This window comes from Excalfactoria chinensis, chromosome 5, assembly GCF_039878825.1.
Source record: "Excalfactoria chinensis isolate bCotChi1 chromosome 5, bCotChi1.hap2, whole genome shotgun sequence".
Lineage (NCBI taxonomy): Eukaryota > Metazoa > Chordata > Aves > Galliformes > Phasianidae > Excalfactoria > Excalfactoria chinensis.
Window position 1 is genome coordinate 7285384 of NC_092829.1, and position 23950 is coordinate 7309333.

Here is a 23950-nt window from a genome sequence, read left to right on the forward strand (position 1 = left end):
TGCTCCCTCACAGCCACGCAGGGTGAAATAGCTGTTTGCACACAAGCAGTGCACGGACCTCACAAGTGTGCATGCGGGATGCGACGGGGCTCCCCCATAGGGTTCTCCATGGCTACAAATGCAGGCAGGTGGGGTGCGTGTAAGCATTGCTGCTCGTGCTGTCCGTGCTCCTCCACAGCCACGCGTTCGCCCTACTGCACACAGCCGCGGCTGCACGGACCTTGCGCGTTCACCCACGCACACGCCCCATCTGTTTGCACACGAGCGTGAGCGCACGCACCCCGAGAACTCCCCCACGACCCCGCACTCAGACACGCAGCCTGCGGGGCAGCGGCAGAGCACGGCACACAGCGGGAGGAGTTCCCCACCCCCGCCTCCCTCCCTTTAAGAGCCGCCGCGGGCCCGGCGCTGGCCCCACCCGCTGGGCCGCGGGGCCGGGCCGTCCCCCTCATTAATATGAAGGCGGCGGCCGCAGCGGCGAATGGGTAATGAAGCTGTCACTCCGGCACCTACTTGTTGGCCGTCCGCGGAGCTGAGGCGCATAGAGGGCGAGCGGAGCCCGCGGGAGGGGAGCGGCGGCGGAGGAGCGCTCCGGGCGGCCCCGCCGGCAGCCCATGCCCTGCGGCCCCCCCGCCGCCCATGCCGCCAGCTGCGGGCTCGGCGGGCTGCTCTGAGGCGGCCGCGCGGAGCTGCAGCCATGCGGCCCCCGGCCCCCCTCGGCCCCGCGCTGCTGCTGCTGCTCTTAGCCGCCAGCGTGCAGGTATGGGGGCTCTGCCCCGTTTTTTCTCGCACCCCCCCCACCCCTTCTAACCCCCCCCCGCCTTTAGCCGCTGCGCTGCCGAGCCCCGTTCTCCCTTCGGCTCTTTTATTTTTAGGTGTCCCGCGGCACGGGCTATTTCGAGCTGCAGCTTAACTCGGTGCGGAATGTCAACGGGGAGCTGTTCAACGGGGAATGCTGCGACGGCTCACGGAACCCCCCGGAGCGGGACTGCGGTCGGGACGAATGCGATACGTACGTGAAGGTGTGCCTCAAGGAGTACCAGGCCAAGATCTCCCCGGGGGGACCCTGCAGCTACGGCTCCGGCTCCACCCCGGTGCTCGGAGGGAATATTTTGTATCTGAACGGCGATAAATACCATCCCCGCGGCAGGAGCCCCGAGACGGGTCGGATCGTCATCCCGTTCCAGTACGCCTGGCCGGTAGGTGCCCGTCCGGCCGCGCTTCGTTGTGTCCGGGCGTTGTTTTCATGCCGTTTTAATGGCATTCTGTAATCGCGAGGCGGGCGGGGGGCCGTGCAACAGGTCGCGGTGCCCGGAGAGCGACCGCGGGGCTGCGCGTTTGCCGGAGCCCACAGCGCGCCGCGGGTGGAGCTCAGAGCCGCTTCAACGTTGCAAAGAGAGGGGTTAAAAAAAAGAAGGTAATTAAGCGCCTCGCTTTAATTTCTCCGCGTTTAATTATGCGGAGCGGTGGCGGAGCGCGCCGAGCCCAGCAGGGGGCGCCATAAGGCGCAGGTGGGGGCGCGGCGCGGGGCGCGTGCCGCGGCTCGCGAAGGGCGCGAGCTGCCGCCCCTCCTGGGGCGCGGGCGGGGCCGCCTGAGGGAGGGGGGAAAGGGAGGGGGGGGGTTGGGGGCGGCGGCGGCGCGCGCGCGCCCCCGCGGCGACCGTTGGAGCGGGGGTGGGAGGGGCGCCGCGCGGCGCCGCCGTTGGGTGCGCGGAGGGAGGAGGGCGGCGCCCCTCAGCCGGCCCCGCACCTGTGTGCGGACGGAGGCGGCCGCGGAGGGAGGCCGAGCTGCCGCCCCGCTGATGAGCAGGGCAGGATATCCGAAGGCCGGCGTTGAAACATGACCCGCGGCTCGGCTGCGCGCTACCGGGGCCGCGTGTGAGGCGCCTGTGCCGCTCGTGTGCCTCCTCTACCCACCCTTCCCTCCCCCCCGGTTGCGGGGTGGTGCGGTGGCGCAGCTGAGGGCGATGAGGCCGGAGCGGCACCTGCGGCCATCACCTGCGGAGATGTCCGCAGCTTGCGCCGTCCGTACCTCCGACGCTGGGAACGTGGAGGGGCAGAGCTGCTCGGTTGTGCTGCAGGAAACGCTCCCCATCGGCCCTCCGAAGTTCCTATGCTATCGCTGTCCCGCTGCTCACACACCTCGGGAGCTCCTTTCTTGCTCGAGTTAGGCTGAATATATGTGGGTGAACGATGAACGTCTCCGCATGGTCACTCGTGTTCTGATTGCTGGGCTCTCTTGATCACCTTTGTTTCAGTGCCCGTTGAAATCGGGTTGCTGTTAATGGATGTGGTCGGTACTGTACAAATAGGATGTTTGGAACTGTTCTCTGAAGTGAAGACTGAGAGAAAAATGAGTATCGTTCCTCCTCTTTGTTGGCCATGTAACACAGGCTTGGTGAAATCATAGACTTTAGGAGATCTCGGTAACATTAGTACCTCTAACTTTATCTGCACAAGGAAGTAAAGGTGGCTGAAGTCGCACTTGCAGTTTGCCAGTGTCTAGTCCTGCTGTGTGAAAGCAGGAGGAGGGCTGGATAATCCCTGTGGTCCCCAAGCCCAGCTGCCTTTGTTTGACTCCTTGTTGGAATAAACACATCCCTACCTTGCAGCTGTGGGATCTGGTTTCTCTGTGCTCATTCAGTCCTGAGAGCACAAGCCTATCTCTTCTTGCCCCGTGTCTTACAGGTAGATAGATAGATCACTTGTGTGTCTGTAAGCATATGATAGCATGTCTGCTGTTGCTTCTTGTATCATCATCCCCCCGGCGTTGTATAGGAGTTGATGACTTTGATGTCTGTAGCTCCACTGTTTCTTTGCAGCTGTTGCAGAGCAGCCTGTCATTTATTTAAACAGTGCCACTGCAGTCTGGTGGGTGGCTGCCTGATTTCTGGAAGGTTTACTGAGCCCTCTCCCTGCCCACCATTGATGCTAAAAATAAGCCGTGGAGTAGTTTTGTACGTCTTGCAGCAGTCCGTGTATCGCTGTCTGCAGATGCACTTAAGGAAAGAAGTCCCTTTATGTTGTAGTTTCATCTTGAATTATGGGTGCTCACTTGGATGGGGAGAGCAGCATCTGTCACAGCTGCACGTAGGCTGTATAGACTGTGCAAATAGATGCTTAATGGCAATGCTTTTTAACAACTTTTTAAGTGGCTTTTCCTGGGTGAAGTTTCAACTTTTGAGGCAGTTTCAATATGATTCTCATTTCTGTACCCAAACAAGGGAAAAAAAAGCCAAGCTGGTGTAAACACGGTCTTTTCACTTGTGAAACGAGTTAGCTTTAGTGCATGGAAGGACTCAGTATAGACTGGATTTGTGAGGCTGGGAAATCCAGTCCTGATGGAAGGCAGCATTTAGTCTGTGTGGATTTGTTACTGATACCCATCTGGATGATAGCTCCAAGGATACTGATAGATAGGAATGTATAAATCACTTGAGGGAGAGTCACGTGAAGTATTTCTTTTTGCCTTTTTGCTGTTTTTGTTATTTTTAATTCGACATAGTGGAAGTTTTACTGTGAAAGGGAGGATTTTGCTCTTAAAGAGCACCGTTCTCTTCTGTAAAGCTGCAGCACCAGACTTCAGTGACTTCTACTCTTCAGTACAGAGAAGGTTATCCTGCTTATTCTGATTTCCTGTCGTCTTTAGTATCATTAGTCTGATCTCTGATTTGCAAGAAGAGCTTGGGATATTGCCAAAAAGTTCTTAAAATTGCTACCTTGGGATACATCATCCCCAGCAATCTGGCAGTGGGAGAGGCTGAGGAACAGCTAGAACAATACAGCTGTCTTCTTCACCCACCTACCTCACATTTCTTTTGCCTCCTGCTGTAAAACGTGCAGCTTAATGCTCTTTTGAGGTCGTTAACAAACAGATGATGCAATTACAGTTCGTGTGATTTTTGAAAAGAAAAAAGAAGGTTCTAAATAGCTTTGAGGAATAAATTCTGGCCACTTGAACGGCTTAGGTTTGTCAAGCATTTTTATGGCACAAAGCTGTTTGTTCAGACACTGAAGCTTCAAGTGCTTTGTCCTATCCATGCAGAGAAAGCCTACAGAGCAGTAGTTACCATTAACAGGATAGCAGCAGGGTTTTAGCTTTTGGGTTTGGTAAGGGAGGGGTTACTTGGACTGCTGTTTTTGAAGCTGTTTGAAAGGTAAAGAAGTTCTTTTGGATGTATCATGCAGAACAATTCTTCATAATCTTTGCAAGATGGCGTGAAGCAGAGTTTGTGTGTGGTTTTTCTCTCCACCCTGTTCCTTCCCTCAGGGAATCTGCAGCTTTTCCTGCACTGTAAGTGTTGGTATGGCATTCATTACTTCAGTTAATTAGTCATATAGAGGAATTGTTCTGACTAGTCGAGGCTGTTGAAATCATATATAACAGCATGCATAATTATCTCCTCTCAGCCCCTCTGTTGATGCTCTGGTGTGACTGATGGTGCAGTATATATATGAGTACTCTGTGCTCTGAACTCTGCAGGTGAACTACAGAGTTTGGGGACTTGGAAATCAGAACCAGGAGGAAAGCAATCCATTTCACTTCTTTCGCCTTATTACTTATCGGGTGCCCAGCTTTTGAGCTTTGTATGTGTCTGAGTAAGGACTCCTCTGTGTTTAGGGGGTCCTCGCTGCTTGCTCTGTAAGTGTCCCTTCCCCATTAAAGTGTGGGCAGCTCATTTGTTCTATTTATATTCTTGGAACTCAAGCTTTTCCTATTGGAAGTGTGATTATAGCATCTAACGTTCTGAAGTACTATTATTACAGTTATTAACTTTCAGGTAGTTGAAAATAAGAAGTACATTTAATATCCAGACTGTGTGAATTTTATCTGTGTGCAGTCCACGTGTGAGTCTCATCCAGATGCCTGGAAGTGTTCAGCCTTGAGCTAAAACATAAACCCGGCATATGAACCATGGAGAACATAAAGCTGTTGAAAGGATAACTTGGCTGCAGCAGTAAATGCTGGATTTCTTAGAAAGCAACCGTACCCCCCTCTCCTGCCAAGACCCAAGCAGGAATACTTGACCTTAGAGCTTTTATTACCTAATGGGTGCAGTGCTCTGGCATTTTCAGATGGTGTAAACTTGTGCATAGTCCTCTGCATCAAGCTTCTCTTCATCATTTTAATTTGCAGACTTGTGTACGTTGTGAAGGCAGCGAGGCCCTCGAAGGCATTTAGCCTTGAATTACATTATCTTGATCCTTGGTGCCCACAGGGAACTAGATAGACAAGCATGCTTCCTACAGTCAGGCTGTTTTTGTTTGGCTGGTAGAGCTGCAACTGGTCTACCTTCTGTCTTAACACAGACATCACTTTTCAAGATCAGGATCTTGAGGCTTCGTAATGAAAACATCCTGGATTAGGTTACTGTGTGCTCCCTGGTAGGGTAAACGTACATTCTGTCACCTCGGATGGTGATCAGTCATGTCAGACGTGCTCAAATTAGGCAGGTTAAAGCTAGACCGTTGAGCATTCAAAAGGGTTCTTGTATGCAGTTGTACCAATGAAACATAATGGATGCTTTTATCATGAAGATCAGAAGTTCACAAGTGAAGCATCAAGTGATGCTCAGTGTGCTTTGCCTCTAAATAATTGTTCTGTGCTCTATTGAAACTTAAATATGTATTTATATACACAGCACCTGTAAACTCAGCCTTAAGGAATACCTGAGGGCAGGAAATAAGCAAGAGCATCACCTTATACCAAACGTGAAAATCTATCTGGAATAGTGTGTGATTGATGTGCTGTATAGCCACGCATTAGCAGAGGAAGTCAGCTTCTGCAGGAGAAAATAATGCAGAAGGAAGCTGTATATATTGATGGACTGCATAAATGTTTGATGTCTTATCTGCCAACAGCCTACCTCTTTTCCCCAGTGGAAGTCTGAGCTGAAAACACTGGTCTTTCTTTTTAATATTCAACTCTTTTTCCATCCCTGAGCTTGCTGGTTATTGACTGCCAGATTGGCTTGTTGGTAGATGTGGAACTGCCCTGGTAACTGGCACAGCAAACTGTTTCTTGTGTTTACAAAAGCACCTGCAGCCCTTGCATGCGTAAAGCCATTCCCAGCCCGTTGTGTGGTTCAGGGACAAACAACACACTGCATTGGAGGACTTGGACTTTCTCAATCTCTATGCCCTCAGTCTTGGAGAAACAGGGCAGGGAATCATAAGTTTTCTCCTGCCTAGTACTCTATTTGCCTTAAAACCTTTTTGATCAGAAAAAGAGTATGTTGAGGAGATGATTTATTACATTAAAAATATCCTTTCAGTTTTGGGTTATGCAAATGCAGAGTAGCTTGCAGGTTTTGCCATGTTCCATTTTAACTGAGGATGATCTGGTTATATTTTCGAGACTAGCTTTAGCAGTGCTGAGTAGTAGCAAGTCCACTTAATTTCAATAGCAGCTGCAGGTGTCACCTCTAAAAAAGAATCAAGGCCTTAATGGTGGGCACTTCAGAACCACTCTTTGAAAAAGGGATTTATTATTGGCCTGCTGTCTGTGCCAGCAACTATTTGCAGCTTGCCTGAAATAGAAAGCCTAAAGACTTAAGTTTCATGTAACCGTAGAAAATCTTATCTTCTAATTTCAAGCAGAAATGTTCTTTGCGCTCTTAATCCTTCATACACTGCTGTTATTGAATCTTGAATTTCTTAGATGTTTGGAATAAACGTGCCTTAGAGGACAGTGTTTTATTAACTGCTTAAGCCTTTGTACCTTAAAGTCGTGGTGGAAGTTTTGAACATCACGGAGACAACCAAAAAGGAAAGAACTTTTCTTTTTATACTCCTTGAAATCTTCAATGGGTAAACACTTGCTTATTTATTAGAAAAACTGAGGCTAATCTTTAAACTTGCAGGCAGGTAACTTTCCCTTCAGGACATTGAATGGTATGCTCACACTTCTTGCCAACTTTCTAATCTTTATTCCAGCCAGTTTCTTAGTGATACACTGTGCTCTTAGGCTGGGGTGGGCATCGCATCTCTGAAAGTGACAAAGGTGTTAAGCAGTTGGGATTACCTTTAGTCAGAGCATGTGAGGTGCAGAAGGAGGCAAGGTAGAAACTGAGCATGTTCCATCCACTGCAGCATGATGGAAGCTTTGGAGCACTGGTTTGAGCTGTTTGAAGGTGTTCCAACTACTGTTTTCTCAAAAAAAAATAAAATAAAAAAATAAACCAAGCCCAAGAAACAACCCACCAGCCTGTGTATGAAAGATCTGGGATAGTCATGAGAGCATGTAGCTTTCATCTGAAATGATGTGGTTCATCTTGAACACAGCGGTTGGGGTAAAACCATAATTGGATGTGTTTATATCAGGCTTGTGATATTTGGCCTTTTTGAGCCGTGGTCCCATTGTGTTGTAGGCTGAGATCCTGTGAAGTTCAAGGAAATCTGTTGGTCTAGATGTTGAGAAGCCTTGTATTGTTACGTTTAACTTCTGAGGTTGATGCTGCTCCTGTTGTATGCAATGCATAAATGCAGCTCATCGTGAGTTTAAATTGCTATTTAGAGTTCACTGGCTGCCAGCACAGAAGCTATGAAAAATTGGGCTTCTGTCAAGCCATAAATGATGCGAAACAATTACTTTTCATGGATGTAGGAAGTGCCAAAAATGGTTTAGTTCAGTATTAATCTGCTTGTCATGAAATGAGTTGCCACACATTTCTTTTTCTCTTGTGTGAGAGAGGTAGTTTACCTTGCACGCCACCTGCCTTAAATAGAGTGATTTATTTTTTGCCTTTCAAAATGACTTTCATTTGTTGGTGTCTGGCTGAGCAACACCATGTAGGTGAGAGGCACGGTGCAGTTGAGACGGGTGGAATTTACCTGTTCTGTGTAATCTCACTCCTTCACTTGTTTTTCCTGTATGCGTTGGTTTGTGTAAGCATGGAATACATGCTGTGAACATACTTTAGAAACTAAGTTCATAAACCAGCTGTGATCACATCATACACTTAGTCATCTGCAGAAGCTTTAAATTGCTCCATGCTTGAAAGCTTCCCTCCCTTTTCTGAAAACAAGACCAATGTTTTGTCAACTCTGTGTGGGTCCTATTTGCATTGCTTGCTGTAGTTAGAGCTGCTCAACCTACTGAAGGGGGGAGGGTCACGTTACTGCTGGCACACCGGTTGACTTTCCCTTGGATTACTCCAGTTCCATATGCTGGTATCCACTGAGCTGGAAGGAGCTGTGAGCAGTGGCTTGAAAGCAGAGCAACTTGCTGGAAGAATGAATGAAGGTGTTTTGGTAGTGCTTCTGGCCCATTAGTGCTAAGTGAGATACTAAAGATGGTTGCTGCTGCTCCTTGGCAGTAATGCTACTATTCTCTTCCTCTTCAGCACTCAGATAGTCTTTGTCAGGCTTGTGGCCAGAAAGCTGCTTTGGCTCCTGGTTAGTACATACTTGAATTTGGTCGGCTTCTTGCCAGTGCTGGCTGCTGTTATCAACTTGGTGGCTTCGGGATGCTGTGTTTAGCCATCCCGTGAGTGAGAGGTGACAATATGGCCACCTGCCATGTGCCCTGGCTGCTGTCACTGAGACTGGGTAGCAGGTGAGTGTGTCACCTGTGCTGCATCATGCAGAGCTCCACCTGTGTGGGGTGGCGGGACTGTTCTGCAGTTACTGCCTTCCTCTGCTGGATGCCCAGGGACAGAGCTGCAGGAGCACATAGGGCTGTGTGGGTGTCTTTTCTAGGTCATCTCAAGCCAGAGGAGTGACCAAGTCAAGGGCTTTAGGTGCTTTTGCTTGCTATGTAAGGGAAACAAAACAACAACCTGTATATAAAACTTAGCAAGCAGTTGGTGACTGTCATGTGTGCACTGATATGGAGGAGCAATGAAGCTAGTCTAGGACAGAACAATTAAGTCACTGTTTTTTTTTTAAATCACTCAGATGCCTTTGGCTCTGGTCTGGGTTCTGTTCAGTGATGTGCAAAGCAATAGATGCATCTCATCATCTCCAGGAACTTAGATACAGACTCACACTGAGATGAATGCTTGCTGTTAACCTGGTCTACTATTGCTTTAGGTGTTGAACTTATTGCTTATAACTACCTCCAGAGAATGGTTTGCTACTATAAAACACTGTTTAATAGCTGAGTATCGCTTGTGCTTATTTACTAAACTCCATCTCCAAGGTGATTTTTAAGCATGGTAATTAGCTGTTACTGTGTAGGAAGAGGAGGAGAACTGACTTCTACAGACTCATGTTTTGGATACTGACTAAAAGTTAAGTGTATCTTGCTGAAAATCTTGGTAGTTAAGTGCTAAGAGGAACTTGGCTAAAAACAAAGTAAGTGTGGATTTTATCTGTGGTTGAAATTAGCGTGCTCCTCAGCAGTTAGAATGCTGCATTAGATGGAAGGGGCATGGCACTTCAAGGCTGAATGGCAATCTTGGTCTTACTTGATTAGAGCTTGCAGAGGTTGCTAAGAAACAGCCTAATAGTCCTTGAGTAACCAATTATGTGCCCCTTGGACAGATGCACAGGTGCTCATTCTCTAAAGTTTTTTTTTAAATCTGAGATAAGACTGGAGTATTAGTACATAAACTGCAATCTGTTTACATCCTGCTTCAGGCTTGAAAGTCCTGATTGTATGTATCTTGTTCCCTGCAGGATGTGTTCTGGTGGCTTTTATTCAGTACATTATTATTTATTATGATTACACTTAAATGTTTCTTGCAATGCATCTTTGATTTCCAAATAGTGCACTAGTTTTCTAATCTGTTGTGCTTTCTAGTTCTCTGGACGTAGCAGCTTAACCAACTGAGCATCTGATACTTGAATTGGATGGACTTTACACTTCCAGGCTTTTAATAAGGTGACAGTCTTGATACTGGTGCAGTATCTTATTAGTAGAAAATGCTGTATCAGGTTGAGCAACTTTCAGTACTCACGGAACAGTACATGTAAATGGTAGTGAAATCCTGCATGAGCTGGCTGTTAACTTAAAACACTAAGTGTGATATCTTGGTCTTTTCTGGGTGTGTAGTTCTGTTCACTGATGTTTCACCTTAACCAGTTTGAAGTTGTTAATGTAAAACACTCTATGTTTTTAAAGCTTGAGGTCCTGGATTCTAGCTGGAGAACTTCAGGGAGCTGGTTGATCTTGGAAGGCTTGACTGACATGTGCTTTAGGCAGGGAACTGAGGAATACATGAGCAGATTAGTTATTGATCTAGTCCAATAAAGACTTCACTAGGAGTGAAGCAGGGTGTGCAGTTCTGGGTACCATTTGCTGTTCTTTCTGTTGGCCAAAGACAGTTCTAACAGTATTGGTCAAGTAACTTGTGCTGCTGCCTCATAGTTTTTTGGGAGGTGGTTCCTTGCTCTTGTGCTGTGCATAAAGACTTTCTTTTTGTGTGTGTTTTTGATAGTTCTACTTCTCTATGGTGTTAAAACCAGTTTGACTTTCTGTATGTTTTGAGTCCTCACTGTAACTGGCTGCATGCTATTGAATTCTAGAAGTCAGACCATGTTTGCTTGATGACAAATGTTGAAGACCAAGTATAGCCCTTGTTTATGGTTGTTTGTCTGTACAACAATGAAGTGATAGCATCTCCTGTATTGTATATAAACTGCTCTTTAAACCATATATTTATATACAGGCACAATGTGTTGTAGTATTGTATTCATCTGTTGGAGACCTCTGTATAACTGAATATTGTTCCCTGGTTGATCCATTCAGACCAATGCTTTCCTCTATTAAAGAGTGGGAAAGAGATAGAAGTAGAGAAGCTAACTTAGGCTTGTGTACTGAATACTTCAGATACTCAAAGTCCTGCAGTATTTTCTGATGTAGGGGAAATGTAGGGTAAGTAAAATGAACTGGCAGGATTTTGTCTGACTTATGACAGCCTTATACCAGTGTTAATTTGTATGCCCCTAAGTTCTTAGGATGGACTCTCAAGTTGTGATGGTCTGCAAGACTTCAGTTTGCCAAGGAATCTGGGGAAGGGAGAGGAGCAGAAATGCTAAAGAGATTGAGAAGTATTCACTTATAGGTCTTCCTGAGTTGTCAGTCTGGGTTCGGGCTGCCAAAACTATTCTTTGAACAGTTTTTAGTGTTATTTGGCTTTACATGGCTTCTTTTTTTTTGTCTATTCTTCCTTAGGAATAAACCTGTGACAGTGATGCTTCAGAACAGTAACTAGTAGCTAACAGTGAACTGAGAACTGGATGTGAGACCTCCCTGTTGTACCTTCCAGATCTGCCAGTGTAGGGAAGAAAAATAGAGAAGCGCTCTTAATTCCCAAGTGCTTGCTTTCACTTTTTGGTCCGTGTGCTCAGCTATACCTGTTAGAAAGCTTTCCTTCTAAAGGTGTGCCAGTGTGGGTTTTGTCTGATCTATGCTAACATAAAGCTACATTGGGCTCCCTCCACTTTACATTAATTAACCTGAATGATACGATTTTACGTCAGAGTTCTGATGCTGCTTTGTTACACTGGAGCTCATAGACTTTGAGGTTAGCATATATTCATGTAGTATCTTGGAATTGTAGACTTCCTATACTGGTGTGTGCTGTATCAATTTGCTGTTGTAAGCAGTTAATTTTTAATAGTAATAAAATACAGCATAGTGATTGGTGTGGAAAATGTGATTAAGATTTACTGTAGCTACAAAGTACTGTTTAGATGATTCCACATTGCTACTAAAATAAACAAGCATTTGTTTTGGGAGCATGTTTATATACACTTTTTTGGACACTGGTGCTGCCATGCATGTCTATGTACAGTATACCTGTTAAATCCTTTGTTCAAATCCATTGTGTGCATTAGTCTCTGAAGAGATTTGTTCCTCTTGTAGTGGTAGCTTGTCTGGTCAGCCTATTTTCCATATGTTTATGGAGAGCAGTGAAATGCAGGTAGAGCACTGGTTATGTCTGCAGTGTCCTGGTGCTGAGGTGGTTGTAAGGTAAGGTGAGCAACTACCTATGAAATGGAAGTTAAGGTCTTTCAATTCAGTTGTGGCTAACAAAATCTTTGCTTATCTATGCTTGTCTTTCATGCATATCTGGTATTACTCACTTAGCTTTAGCTTTAATAAGACTCAGTTGGGTACAATGGTGAGAAAGTTGAGAAGGGCTTAGAAACACTGCTTTTAGCTCAGTGCTTCTGTAGGAACAGAGGTTGAGTATGGGCCTCTCTGCTTCCTGGGGCAAGACATCCATGCTCATTAGGGTGAACCAGTTTTGTGGGCACCTGCCTTTTCAAAAACAAAAGAAAAGATGGTGGTGCTACCAACAGCTAATGTTATTTCAAAGGGTTATGATTAAATTACTCTTTATTCTTAGGAACTTTACATGTATGGAACTTAAGGGCATATCTATCCTTTCTATACCTTTCTATATTCACCTACCTTCTTGGTATGTGTATTTGCAATACAAAAGGGTGCATGCAGGTGTTCTGTGTTTAGAACAATAATTAAAGTATGTTATTACATAGTTGCTTTAATTCCCTCTTGACTTCAAGTTGAAATTATAATGATGTATGGCTTGAAGAGCCCAGAGGACACTAATATCCACGCTGCAGAGAGCAGAGGGGAGGGAAGAGCAGGATTAATTACTAGTACATCTTTTGAATTCGAAGTGTTAGCATAAAACAAGCCTTGCATCAACCTCTAATTGGTCTTCGTGGTTGTTCCATACACATCAAAAGAGGCGATCTAGGTACATTTTCATTAATGTAACAAGAAAGCGTACCTGTAATGGACTTAATTTATCTTGGACTTCTTCCAAAACTTGACGAAAGGAATAGGGCATGGATACTTGGTTAGCATCAAGTTTGCTACCTTCAAAGGTGGTAGCAAGGCTAAAAGCTTCATTCTGGGTCTAATAAAATGATATTATGATGATGCCTATCTGACTGCAGTGTATTACATTTGTATGTGCCTTTCTAAAAGGCTTTTTTTTCTTCTTCTCTTATTTCATTGATACTTCCTTCTGTTATTTGCTATTGGATTAACTCGGTGGATTTCTGGAAATTCCCAGTGCTGGCTTCAGATGTGGTAGAGAAGACAATATCTTAATAGCCTTGAAGTTGTGAGACTATTTAAGGTGTAAATAGCTTTCATGTAAAAGGCAAATATATATTGAAACTTAATCCCATGACTGTTTCTGAAAGTGTTTTTTTGCCAGGCCAAAGGCTGTCCACTGAAATCAGGCACCGGTGGAGAAACATCTGCTGGAGTTGTTATTCTTCTGTATGTAATTTCTGATTTAATCTCTGTTTCTAATCTCAATTTAAAAGCGCCACGTTTTCACTAAGTAGGATAGAAGGGAAGGCTATGACTTGAATGTGGTTCCAGCGGGTTTGCAAGGTTGATTCCAACTGAAATTGCTTTAACTTCCCTTGCTTTTTTTCCTGCTCTAGAGCTGTCAGAGAGCAAAAAGTCTGGGGAGTTTGTATTGGGATCTCTCTGCGAGAGGCAGGTGCAGTGCACATTGTGCACTTCTCACTGCCCCCAGGTTAACTGGTTAGGGTGTTGTTGCTTCTCTTCCCACGGCTGTACGGCATTCTAAATTTGTATTGTTTTGGTAGCTGTTACGTTTTTCTAAATAGCTTTAAATTTCAAATAGTTGGCTTTCTTATGTCTGTTTTCTTCTCAGACAGAGAGGGAAAGTGTGCTGGTGCCTATTTGTAGCCATGCATTGTAGTGTGCATGGAAGAGATGTGACAGCTGGTAGAAGGTGTTTTTAATGAGGCCTGTTTTCCCCATTCCTTAATGTTTTGTGGGCCACTAGTCCTCTATCAGTGGATCTAAGCATCTTCCTTATTGAAGGTTATAGATGAGTACGAGCAAAAACCTGCCATGTTTTTTGTTGCAGACTGCAAAGTGTGGGGCAGGTTTCCTTGATGTGGAAGAAAAGCAGCTTTAGTGAACTGCTGAATGGTACTAATTTTTTGGTAGCATTTTCTATCTTTTCTTAGCAGGAAGTACTTACTAAGTCCTGTCTTTCGAGGCATTTTTTTCCTACTGGACAGCATGCAGAAGTTTGCTAGCTTTTTTTCCACATAGGCTTATCTCTATAGGCAAAACTTTGAGAGGTTGGTGAAATCTTGTGCTTCCCCATCCCTGTTCCTTTCGGACTGTTTGTTTCCTGAGGGATCAGCTTCAGGCTCAGGTTGTAAAGCTGTGATGTCCAAGTTCTAAACTGAGCTTAATGCCAACTTGGGTGCTACTGGGGCAGGTCTGAAGGGCTGTCAGGGTGTATCTTGTGGTGAGCTTTCTTGGGGCTGCTCAGAGTAACCATGCAGAGTATGGAGGAAAATCCTTTAGAAATGTAGGTTCCTAATGTGGCTTGCTTTGGAGAGACTGATAGTCCTGTAGTTTGTATTCCAGAATAATAACAGCAAATTCCTTCAATTATTAGAATGCAGGCATTATGGATAGCAGTGGAATATTTGAGGTGGTTCCCTCAAGTTAGGCAAATTTCAGCAGTCTGTGACTTTTCTTTCCCAGCTGTCAAGTTTTAGCATTTCTCCAGTTAGCTGATATTTCCAGTCTGCCACAGGTGCTTTTGCTTTCACAACTATCTTACCAGTCGTGTTAATTTAATCTTCACCCTTTATGTTGTGCCCCTAACTCCCCTCAAATACAGGCAGTGTTTTGAAGGCAGTGCTACCTCTCTAGATTGATTCTTAAGAATCATGGAATGCTGGAGGCCCAGTTTTTAGTGGGGTAAATGGTACCTCGTGCTGCTCCTGTTTGTGCAGAACTGTGGTGCTTAGCTCAGCAACATATACATATGTGCCAAATCACTTTCCTTTGGAGTAAGTAGCCAGAGCTGCCACCGGCCTTCCTATGTGTTGCACAGAAGCCAGCAGGGATTGCTTTTGAGCATGACAGATAATACAGTAGTTGAAGCTTGAAGAAGAGTTGCTGAATAATTCAAGTTTTTTCTCAGTTTGGCCTTCCCCAAGAAACATAATAGGTTTTTTGTAGTTAAAACAGGGATTTTAATACTGTGTGCTGACAATTTAGTGTGGAAAGGCTGCTATGAAATCAGTAAGCTGAATATTTTACTGGATACTTGTCAATTTTCAGCAAGTTACTATTTAGTAAGTGCTTGTTTTGTGCATTTCTCTTACCTTTCCTTGGATGACGGCATGTTCTGCTTTGTACCACCCAGCCTGGAGTTAATCACTCTTAAAAGACCACCTAGGCTACCGTTTTCCCAGGAGAAGTTTCAGAAGCATTTTGACCTCTAAATCTTTATTCTAGTTAGTAATATGTTCTGATTAATAGCTCCAGCTCAGCTTTTTTTTCTTCAAATAGCATTTATTTTGTGCTGCGACAATTGGAAAGCTTGGTGTGGATGTGTTACATGCATGATTTGGTGGCTTTTGGAATTGACTAACTTCAGGTGACATTGCAGTACTGCAGAAAGGACGATCTTTATTTGATTTTTATTTACAGTTAGAATTTCTCAGATGTTACAGCTTTCAAAGAGGAGTTCTGAGGTGTAATTACATAGTTTAATTCTGTTTTATCTCGGTCTCTCAAATGTTTGGTCACAATTTGGGTTACCTCGAGATAGGTACTGATGGCTTGAGCAGGCCTGCAAGAGCCTATGCTTCTTAGCAGTCTCTTGTTTTAATGCTAGCTGCCAGAAAATGCAGAATACTTCATCACTTGTCTGGTGAAGATGAAGTTTAGGGAGCATAAACAAATCCTTATGGATAAGGATTCTTATAGTTATTTCTTCAAACAAGAACCTTCATCTACTTGTGGTTGGTGTAATGTGCTTGTGTTAGTCTCCTCACAGATTGCCAGGCTTCTCATGAAGTGCTTCCTTGTCTTGTTTGTTTTTTTGCATGGGTTTTTTTTGTCCCTGAGCGTGGCTCCTGTTGGCTTAATGTGATGACCTGAAGTTCTTGTCAAGGACAGGAATAGATCAACTGTTTTCCTTAAGCATCTCCCAGGCCTTTTGTAATAGGAATCTCTAAAGCTGCATACTTCAGCTCTTTCCAGGCTGAAGAGTTTTGACCATTGTTTTCATTCCTTGTGGGAAAGTCATGACCTGGTCAGGGCTCACTGAAGCCATGCTGCTCCCCAGCACCTTCTGTTACAGAATTGCCCACTGACAAGACAGTCTGTGTTTTTTTGTGTTCCCCCTCTTTCTTTGGCTAGAGCCAAAGCATCCAGCTGCCCTCAGAGTCTTAAGTAGACAAGACATGGGTGAGAGCTGGGGACCTGATCTCCTGCTGTAATGTGATCAAAAAGACTTGTGCTGAGCTTGTGAACATGGCTTGCTTGGATAGAATGAACTGGCTCTAATGGATTGAATGAGTAGTTGGTCATGGAATCAGGTTAGAAGATGTGTTTTGTGAAAACTTGCTTATCAGAACAAATCTTTGCAGAAGGAAGATCAGTCACAGGTGTTATTACCTGAGGATTTTATGACATGATCTGAGAATTGGTTCACATTCAGCAATGTTGGAAGCTTAAATGACAAGATTTGGGATGTTGTTTCTTCAGTGTTGCTATTGACGTACTTAGTTTTATGAACTACTTGTTCTATTGAGATGTGTACACAGTAGAGGTAGCACAGACACAAGGCTCTTGCTGCAAAATAGGAGTGTTTCAACAAGACTGATCAATGGAATAGCTGGTAGTTTGGGTTGATATTAAACATGGCTTTTTTAATCTCAGCAATGGAATGGTATTGCAGGACTCTCTGCACTTGAGGTAACAAAGAACTCTGCTCTTTTTCTTAATTCTGGAGAGGTAAGCAAGAGGTTTGGAAATGAATTCTGGGTGGTTTGTTCAAGTGGCTGCAAATGACAGTTTAGGCTTTGGAGGTGGAACTTAATCTGTCTGAATACAGCAGAGATGTGTGTATGCTGGATTTGGAGAAGGGAAGGTGGTCTGGGCTGGGGATGAGTAGCAGACTGCTATAAAAAGCAGGAGTTGCTTGCATTCAGCAAGACGCTATGCATGTAGTGTTGAAAGGAACTGTTAAAGTAGGGATGGGCTCTTCTAGAACCTTTACTGTTTCCAGTGAGTGGAATAGTAGCTAGCAGCTTTTCTTCAGATAAGCCTTGGCAAGACTACTTACTGCCTGTGCAGATTTCCTGCAGCTTTGCTAAATGAGAAGCTAATTACTTGCTCTTGGTGCTGTGAAAACCTGGTGAGGTATGTGCTCCCTACTTACTGGATGAAGGGACTGCTGTCAAAGTTCAGGGCCACTGGTGAGGTTTTTGGGAGCAAATAGTACTTCTGAGTTGTCATTTGTTATAATGTTAAGTTAGATTTACTTTGGGTTTGTTTTGGGTGCTAAATGACAAGCTTGTGGGTTATTCTTACATATTGGTGAGAGCTTTGTTGGCTTTGTAAGTGATCTGAAGTGACTGTTAATGTCTTCCTTTGGAGATCTTTAGTTATAGACACCAACTGTATTTTATCCTCTTCTGAGCTACTTGAAAATGGGACCCTGTTTCTACAGATATTAGGTAAGGCCAGTACATGTTATCAGATGACTTCAGAACTGCCCAGCTGAAAGTTTTCCTGTGGAATCTGAAGGCCTGTCAGGTCAGGTTGCCTTCTAGTATATCAGTAGGATGCAAACATCTTCAGGCCTTCTCTTGAAGGTCTTCCTCCAGCTGCACTATTGAGTAACACATAGTTACATCCAATAGTTTGATTACCTTGATGAGAAGCCCACTATGCTCCCTTTTCACAAACATCTGTGTGCTGCCAGCTAGATGTTATAATACCTCTTGGAGTTCCTTCGTGAAAAACAGTTTTCATTTAGATACCTGCAACCAATTGTTGGTGGGATTCCTCCACCCAGTTGCTGGGTTATTTTTGTTAGCTGAATGTTAGTCCCTACCTGGGTGTTAATACTTAACTCTGATTCTGACTTATTCACCTGTTGTTTTTATTTGTGCTTCTTTTCCAGTGAGATGATGACTCTTAATAGTCTAGACATCTTGATTTCCCCTTGCCACCCCCATCTGCACACACATGTACACACCCCTCTATTTTTTGAGCTTGCTTTGTTTAGGGAAGGAGAGGAACGAGGTGTTCAAGCTCATGTAGGTGGAGATTTGAGCCTGCTGGCTGCTAACAGTGTTAAAAGTACCTTCCCTTTTCTCCCTTTCCCACCTCCCAGGTGTTGTAGGCATCCTAAAGAGGGTCAGGTGGGGCTCATCTGTAAACAGCTCCCCTCTAAGGGCAGTGAGGCTCCAAAGCTTGTAAACATTGCCCTGCTTTTGTGACTTGGCCAAGAGAAGTATAACTTCAGTAATTGCTCTCAAATGGACGACTTAAAGTTGCTCAACATCTTTCTGTTCTCTGCTGCCCGTGTTTGCAGTACTCCAAACCAGCCTTCCGCAACGCTCCTGACAGAACACGATTGTTTGGTCCTGGTTTCCTAAGGGAAGGCTTTTTGTTTAGGCCTCACCATGGTACTTCTCAAATGAAAAATGAGGATTTATAGGGGAGGTCCTATTATAATTTAGTGTTGGAATGATGTTGGCTTTCAGCAGACAAGTTCTTGCATGTTTGTATGTCTGAAATTCCCATGAAGCTTCAAAATCGAGCTTCATTCTCACTTTCCCCTGTATGATTTGCCTGTATAACAGGACCTGGGGAGTGGGGAACATTTACTCCTTCTGCAGAGGTCTCTTTTATGTCGTTGTCACAACTGCTTTGAAAAGAACAGCCTGTGCTGTATGTCTGCCCTTAAAACTGTGCTGAAGATGGACCTTCTCTGAATCCTTCTCTTCTCCCTGTGCTTGCAATCTGGTTTATTTATGAGGAAGTTGTAAGGGCTTACAGAGCTGCTGGGGAAGGAAATGGAATATGCTTGCCTTTTAAGTCAGCTTTTTCCATGGCAGTCAGGCTGCTTGGGGGATGGGGGGGCGGGTAATTTAAAGAGGGGGGAAAAAAAGAGCCACCAATTTTTTTTCCCCTTTGTTTTTACTATGTTTACTTCACTCTTGTAGGAGCTTTATCTTTTTAAATAAAGAAAATCTAGGAATTGGCCATGCTGATCAAGAATTTAGAAACTCTATCTGAAGAACTGCTAGTGATGGCTTAGCCTAACGTCTTTAACCTTGGGAGTTAAGCGTTGAGGCTGTTTTGACCTATTTTTACCATCAAAGTATTCAAATCCTTAAGTTGCTTATTCGTGACTGAGGTTTGAAAGGAAATGGAACTGATTGCTGGTGAGAGCCTGTGCTTACAGCATAGCAGTCTGTTGGACAGGAAGGTAATGTGGGCTCCAGACTTGTGTGGGAGCAGTACTTATTTTCTAATCTGTAGCTGGTTTTGGATCTCTTGGGGTGTTGCTTATCTGTAGAAACTCCCAGGCAAAATTATTTGATTAGAGAATTTTAGTTGAAATTGAGAATATCAGAGTAAATATGTTAATACAGAACAGCTTGTTTGACTTTTGTATCACTTTCCTATTGTTTTCAGCTTGATATCTTGTGGTTTTGGAGAGATTTTGTGTTTAACAATAGAAATTCTCTTCCTGATTGGAAGTACTGTCAGAAGATTTTTCATATGAAAAATCTGGCACTTCTGTCCATCCAAAGAACGTCTTTGAATCTTGATTCGCCAAGGTGATAGTTTTTGAAAAGACAGTGCAGAACCAATATTACAGGTTTTGTTTTCCTCCTTTCCATGGGGAAGAGGTCATTGGGATAGTGTGGGGAGTGTTTTGTTTAGTGTAAGCAGTGGAATAATGCTTTGAAGTTGTTTTCCTAGGAAAAGCACAACTGAAGCAGTGCTGTCAAGTTAGTAGAACAGGCTGAAGTTGTATCTTTCCAATGAGGTTAGCTTCTGTTGAATTAACTGCTGGGAAGCAGTTCTTTTGTAAAGCCATGCTGTTCTGCAGATATGTGCTGATGTTCTTCTCTGGTAGCCCTCAGCATACCATGTTTCAATTTAGAGAGCACCAATGCTGCATTGTGTTGAATTCTTTCGGGGAGGTGAACCTCTCAGTGCAGTAATAATCCCTCCATGCCATCCATTTCCAATCTGTGTTGTGATCACTTGTAAAGTATCTTAATAGTACTGGTTGAAATGGACAACAAATACTGCTTCATAAAGCTTTGTGTAGGAACAGACTGGAATATTCCAGCCCTACTGGGGAGGTGCTGGTCAAATCAGTCCAAAGCATTAGTGCACAAATTAGAAATGAAACCAATGCAGTGTGTGTATCGTGTGTGAAGTACATGTGAGTTTGGAGTGTTCTTAGGGTACTTGTTGGAAAACTAGAACTTTTTTTGCTGAATTTATGTAGGAACTTTGCACTTTTATAATTAGATCAATAGATTCTGGGGAGAACTTCACTTTTAAGTCAGCCTTTTGTTCTTCAGTGGTTTTCTATAGGCACAATTTAAGAAAAGCACAGGCTTTTGGCAGTGCCTTGTGCTACAGAAGAGTAGTTTGCCTCTCATGCTGACTGACCCTTTGCTGGGCTTTCCATTGCAGGGTGCAGATATGGTCATGCAAGCCAGTGGTAGAGCTCTTACGAAATGAATGTCTGTTCAAGCTAAAAGTGCTATTAAATAGTTATATTTAGTAGCTTTACTAAACCTATAGCTCTTAACTCTGGTTATCAAGTAGAGTTACAACATGGGTGAGTGTGTGGATATCAGATTCCCTTAGTAAATGTTTGTGATGGCTGAGCTGTAACTGGAAAGCTCTCAGTGCAGCGTATCATGAGCATGTTCAGTGCTTCTTTTCATACTTTCAGCTGTTGCTTTAAACTGAAAGTTTGAAAGAATTAAATCAGGTCTTGTGTGATACTCAATGCATTATAGGGGGGAGGGGGAAAGTGTTTTGTGAGCTGGAGGAGCAGGGTTCAGTTTCTTGCTTTGAGGAGCCATAACTGCAACACAACAACCTGTTGCCCTACTGCAGAGCATAGGTCATGTTGGTAGCCTTACTGTCTCTTCTGCAGGGAGGATAGACCTGTAATCAGCTGTTTTTCTGGATATGTCCTTATGTCTGTTGGGGACATTTGGATGGTGGCTGAACTGTCTTGGCTGAAACTGATTTACAAATAAATGTGTATTAGTCTCTAAACACTCTTTGCTGTGACTTCACTAACATCTACACTCTGAAATGTGATTAAAAACCCTCCTACTGCATTGAGTTCTGTATGCTCAACTTTTCTCAACATTGGAGTGTGTGTAAGTGACTCAGAAGGAGATGGGGGAAATGAAGGATACAGGATGCCATGATGTTCAAGGATATATTGCTGTGTCTTTATTGTGTATGTTCCTTTTAGGCTTTGTATAAGTAGCCACATAACTTCTGATCATCACCAACTGGAAGAGGAGTGCTTGAAATCAGGCCACAGGACCAATGACTTGCAGAGCATCTTAGGATCTGTGGACTGTCTATATTCACACCTTCCTGTGCATGTTGTTACTCAGTTTCCCACAAGCTCTACCACTTTAGATAAAGAAAGAGGTCTGCTTTCAGGTGGGATGCTGGGAAGGAATAGTTGATCAAAGCAACAAGTCCAGCATAGACTTTTACCGCCTTAGGCTGTGTGGGCAGTTGGATGCAATGGCCAATTTGCAGCAGGAAGGACCAGCCCTTACGTAAGAGGAATAAATGGACATCTGGAAGCACTTGAGCACTCTTTCGTACTTCTAATAAAAATCAGTGGAGCATAGGAAGGCTGAGGGGTGTGTCATGAGATCAGTTGTTAAACACAGGAGAGGTGGATATAGGATTTAGAGTCATGCATTAATCTCTGTAGGATTGTACTTAGAATACACTTCAGCTTTCATATCCAAAGTAAGCAGACTTGAAACTGCCAGATGACAACAGCAGGGTAACTACTATGTAGTTCTTACTTTCTGATATTATTCACTTTACGTTTATTTCTCAGAAGGTAATTAGTAGTAATTTTCAGACTACAGTAGGATCCTGTCCTTCACTAAATGCTGAGGTGGGGGCATAGTGTGTAATAATCAACTGCTCTTTCAGCTGTCTTCCAATGTGGCTGTAGCTCCAGTATGGCTCTGTCCAATGTAGTTGCTGCTGAGCTTCCTTGAGCACACTGTGACTGTTCACCAGTACAACTTTCTGCATTCCAGTGATTCCTTTCCCTAACGCTTGAAGTTAAAATCCAGAAGATACCTTTTTCTAAAGGGCATAGTTTGTGGTTTATGTGTTAAAGTGATAAAAGGTGTTCATTTCAGGATACTGTGAGTAGGCTGATCCTCTGTGGTTGCAGAGGACCCCTAGCAAAGAGCCTTACTGAAGGTGCTGCATGTGCATCTCTTGCTACATCAGTAGAAATCCTAAACACCTATAAAAACAGCTGGATTCTTACCTTATGCTCATCTTAAGCAAGTGTCCTTCATTTCACAGCTGGATGTACCCAGGTCCGTATGAGTTCGTAAACTGCTTTTAGCCTGTGAGTTCTGTACACACCAACGCTTGGCTCTGCTAGTTTTAATAAGTTTCAGGGCTTTTTTGTGTGTGGCTTGCCTCTAGCCTCCAGGCATCAAGGGGTTTACGTGGGGGTTTTAGGGCAGTGTGTATAGTAACTGTTACTGATACTGATTTTAAGTGTATGTGAGAAACTGCATTTTAACTTGGATGAGTTGGAATCCCTCAGAGCTGAAGTGCCTCACAGCTGCTCTTGTTAAACATAAGACACATAAACATTGCATCTGTGTGTAAGGTAATATTTTCCTAAATAATCTTAGTATCTAAATGTCAACACGTACGCTGCATAGTTGGTCATAAAACTGAGGAAGAACTACTGAAGCCTTTCTTTAGTGAGGTAACGCTATTTAGGTTTAAAACTGTCTCAAGTGATTCTTCCCATCTTCTTCTTGGGGGAGGTCTACTACTGTGTGTCTTTCTTATTTCTTTTTATTTCTTTGCTTTTGGTCTTGTTAGTCTTAAATTTCCTAGCTATTTCCCAAAGTTCAGAACCCTTCTCTTTGTTCAAACCCTTTAGGGATTCATCTGAAAGGATTTCTGTGCCTAAACAAAGCTGAGAATTAAGAATTAAATGTAGTGGGAGGAGAAAAATAATAACTCGCCTGTTGGTGTGTGGGGGAAGATGTTTTTGTTTTGCTGCTAGCTTGCTTTGCTCCGTAATTTTTAATGCTTTGTATTTCAACTTTTTGGGAAGATGCCTTCAAGGGCTTTCACATGACATCCAAGTAGTAAAATTTCAAACTACTTTCAGTTGGCTTTTGTATAGTAATACCTGCTTATTCCAAAGCACTGTTTATGGCATATAATACTGTTGTTTTTTTTTATTGTCTAATTGGTATCTTGTTTCTTTTCAGAGATCGTTCACACTAATACTAGAAGCATGGGACTGGGATAATGATACAAAATCTGGTGAGTATCTATATAAGCTTGGAGTTTTCACTTGTTTTGTGTAGACAGATTAGTGGGGGAGAATGTTGCCACCAGACATCATTTTTCCTTAAGGGTGGCAATCTATGCTGTAGAACCTCTCTTCAAATTCTCTTCATCCATCACTGCCTTCTGTGGTGATTGGTGAACAGATGAACATAAGCATTCTTGTTCCCAATAAAGAAAATATTCTGGATGCTTTTGAAAGTGTTATATTTTATGGTATTGTTTCTTCTCTAGTACTGAAAGTTAACCTTCTTTCTGGTCTGTAAATACTAATCCTCATTGTCAGAGCAGGAGTATCGTTTTGAAGGAAAAACAGGATTACTGCCAAAGTGCTTCAAAATAATTTGAAGGTGTTGGTTGCTGTATTGTTGCTTAAGTAGAACTCCAGATTGAGCCTGCTTGTTGGTAGTGGCTTAGAAACTTATCTCAAAATAATCAATGTGTTGCTGCAAGTGAGCTTCACACTTTCTGTTAATGACTATTTAATCTTGGCTGGGACTATTACAGAAAAAGCGAAGTGTTTGGACATGGAGATAGCAAAGATGTGTATCCATGTGTTATTTTCTATATTCTGTTCTTGGCTGC

At 43.7% G+C, this 23950-nt stretch overlaps 1 protein-coding gene across 1 annotated transcript in view; it reads left to right on the plus strand.

The window, feature by feature from the left end:
- Positions 1–356: 356 nt before the first annotated feature.
- The window catches only part of JAG2 (jagged canonical Notch ligand 2), a 60173-nt gene continuing 36579 nt past the window's right edge, over positions 357–23950 (plus strand). The window contains exons 1-3 of the mRNA XM_072338902.1: positions 357–760; positions 876–1199; positions 23287–23341. Coding sequence (XP_072195003.1) covers positions 482–760; positions 876–1199; positions 23287–23341 — 658 coding nt within the window. The 5' untranslated portion in view covers positions 357–481. The remainder of the gene's footprint in view (positions 761–875; positions 1200–23286; positions 23342–23950) is intronic.